General features: G+C 29.5%; 1 protein-coding gene across 3 annotated transcripts in view; it reads left to right on the forward strand.

Moving 5' to 3' along the window:
* The first annotated feature begins 523 nt into the window (after window positions 1–523).
* The window catches only part of LOC107864246, a 14,066-nt gene continuing 12,441 nt past the window's right edge, over window positions 524–2,148 (forward strand). For 2 of the 3 annotated variants that reach the window (XM_047409032.1, XM_047409033.1), the window contains exon 1: window positions 559–697. Coding sequence is in view for 1 of the 3 variants with exons in the window: in XM_047409031.1 (XP_047264987.1) it covers window positions 524–697 (174 nt within the window). In the remaining 2 variants the exon portion in view is untranslated. Of the gene's footprint in view, window positions 698–2,148 lie in introns of all 3 variants that reach the window. The other variant, XM_047409031.1, reaches the window with a different exon arrangement.

Here is a 2,148-nt window from a genome sequence, read left to right on the forward strand (position 1 = left end):
TAGAAAAATCAACCCCAAATAAGTAGCTAAGTACGTTATTGTAAAGCTTCTATATGGAATGTCATGGGTAACATGAGTTTATGGCTGTATTACACAATGTTTTCACAATGAAGTGTCATAATCTGGAGGTAACTGGTATTGTTTGCATCTATTACTAGTGGTGGCGGAACTTAAGATTTTCATTAAAAAGGATAAAAAAGATGAAAATGTATAAACATGAAAAAGTCGAGGGAAACATCTAGTATGTATACATAATTAAAAATGATTTTAACCTGTGATTTTTCATGGAAGGAAATTCGAATGAATCTCGTTGTTTGACTTTAACCTATTATGTGGTACTAATTTGCTTCGATGAATACAATCTTTGTCTTTTTCCTTAAAGCATTATGCTTAATCAAATATCGTCATGTAAAATGAAACGGAATAAGTACCTTTGAACTTAGTGATCTCTTCTAACCTTTTTCTCTTTTCCTCATTGTTATTGCAGTTTGTGTACAATTGAAAGCCAAAGTGCCACCAAAAAATGAAAGTAGCAGTAGTAGGAGCAGGAATAAGTGGACTAGTTGCTGCATATGAATTGGCAAAATCTGGTGTCCAAGTTGTTGTTTATGAGAAAGAAAATTATGTAGGGGGCCATGCTAAGACTGTCACTGTAGATGGCATTGATCTTGACCTTGGTTTTATGGTCTTCAATCGGGTAAGTACATGTGTAATTTTCATAAGTATGTATGTATGTATGTATGTATGTATGTAGGGTGTATTTGGTACAAAGGAAAATATCTTTCTAGTGTTTGCTAAATCAACGAAACAATCTTATTTCAAGGATATTTATATGTAACCTCTCAAAACACTATGGGATGTGGGATGAGATGGGGAGGACTGAGGGTTCAAGGGTGGTGGGGTAGGAGAGTGGCGGAGCTAAAATTTTTATTGAAGGGGTTCGAAAATAAACATCGAATTAACTGAAGGGGATCAAATAGAAAATGTTTTTAATTATGTGAAGCTAATATAAAAATAGTATAATTTTTCTTTGAAGAGAGATGAACCCCTGAATGAAGGTTGGTTCTGCTCCTAGGGTAGGATAGTCAAGGGGTTGGACTTGGGAGTTAGGAAAAGACGATAAATTTGGGATGATACTTATGAAACTTATTTTTTCTATGCACATTAAAGAAGTTATTTTTTTTCATTTTTAAGAAACTTAATTTTTTTAAAAAATTGACGAATTATACATGGAAAAGTTGAAACCATGCTAGACACACTCATAATTTTAATTTTCTTTTTCTTTGTTTGCCTTGTGATATTCAGTATTCGATTTGAGGATCAATTAATTTAGCTTTACGTCAAAAAATATTATACTATATATCACTTCTAAAAGGTGAGGTTTCTAGATTTTTTCCTGTTTATGTACGAAGGAGACAAGCAAAGATAAGGCAGATCTAAAAAGAGAAAACAAGTCAGAGACATAAGATATTAGAACATGTTTTTTATTTTAAATAAAATGTAGATCAATCTGACCCATTTATCATGGAGCTTTAATTTTAGAATTTATCATGTAGGGGACGTGGACGTTTGTCCATTGGATAATATTTGAAGAAAAAAATTCAAATAAATTTTTGTTTATAGTTTATACTCATTTCATTTTTTTTTACTTGGCTCCTACATTAGAAATAATTATTTTAATTTATTTGTACAATTTATGAAAGTAAAAAAATTTTGTTATATGTTTTCCTTTCCACCCTTTTAGTATTAAATAACATAAAGTAATAATAGTTAAATTTAAAATTGTAAAGCAACATTGGTTACCTTAGTAAACTACACTCATAATTAAAACTTTCTTTAGGATGTGTTTAGTTATGAAGCTCACGTAAAATAAAACGGGAAATAATTAATTTACTATTTCAACTTGACATAGAGTATTTATCAAAGTTTGAAAAGAATTAGTTCGAGAAATATTTCGATTGAAATCATGGTATCCACTTACAAATTATTACTCATCCCGTTTGATTTTATTTGTCACTTACATGACATATTTATTAAAAAAATAATAATTGATATAACAATTTTATCATATTATTCCTATTTGATATTTAGTAATAGGTATTGAAAAATGATTTGAAGAATATGTAATTAATGCACAAGTAAAATATA

Source organism: Capsicum annuum, chromosome 3, assembly GCF_002878395.1.
Source record: "Capsicum annuum cultivar UCD-10X-F1 chromosome 3, UCD10Xv1.1, whole genome shotgun sequence".
Taxonomy (NCBI): domain Eukaryota; kingdom Viridiplantae; phylum Streptophyta; class Magnoliopsida; order Solanales; family Solanaceae; genus Capsicum; species Capsicum annuum.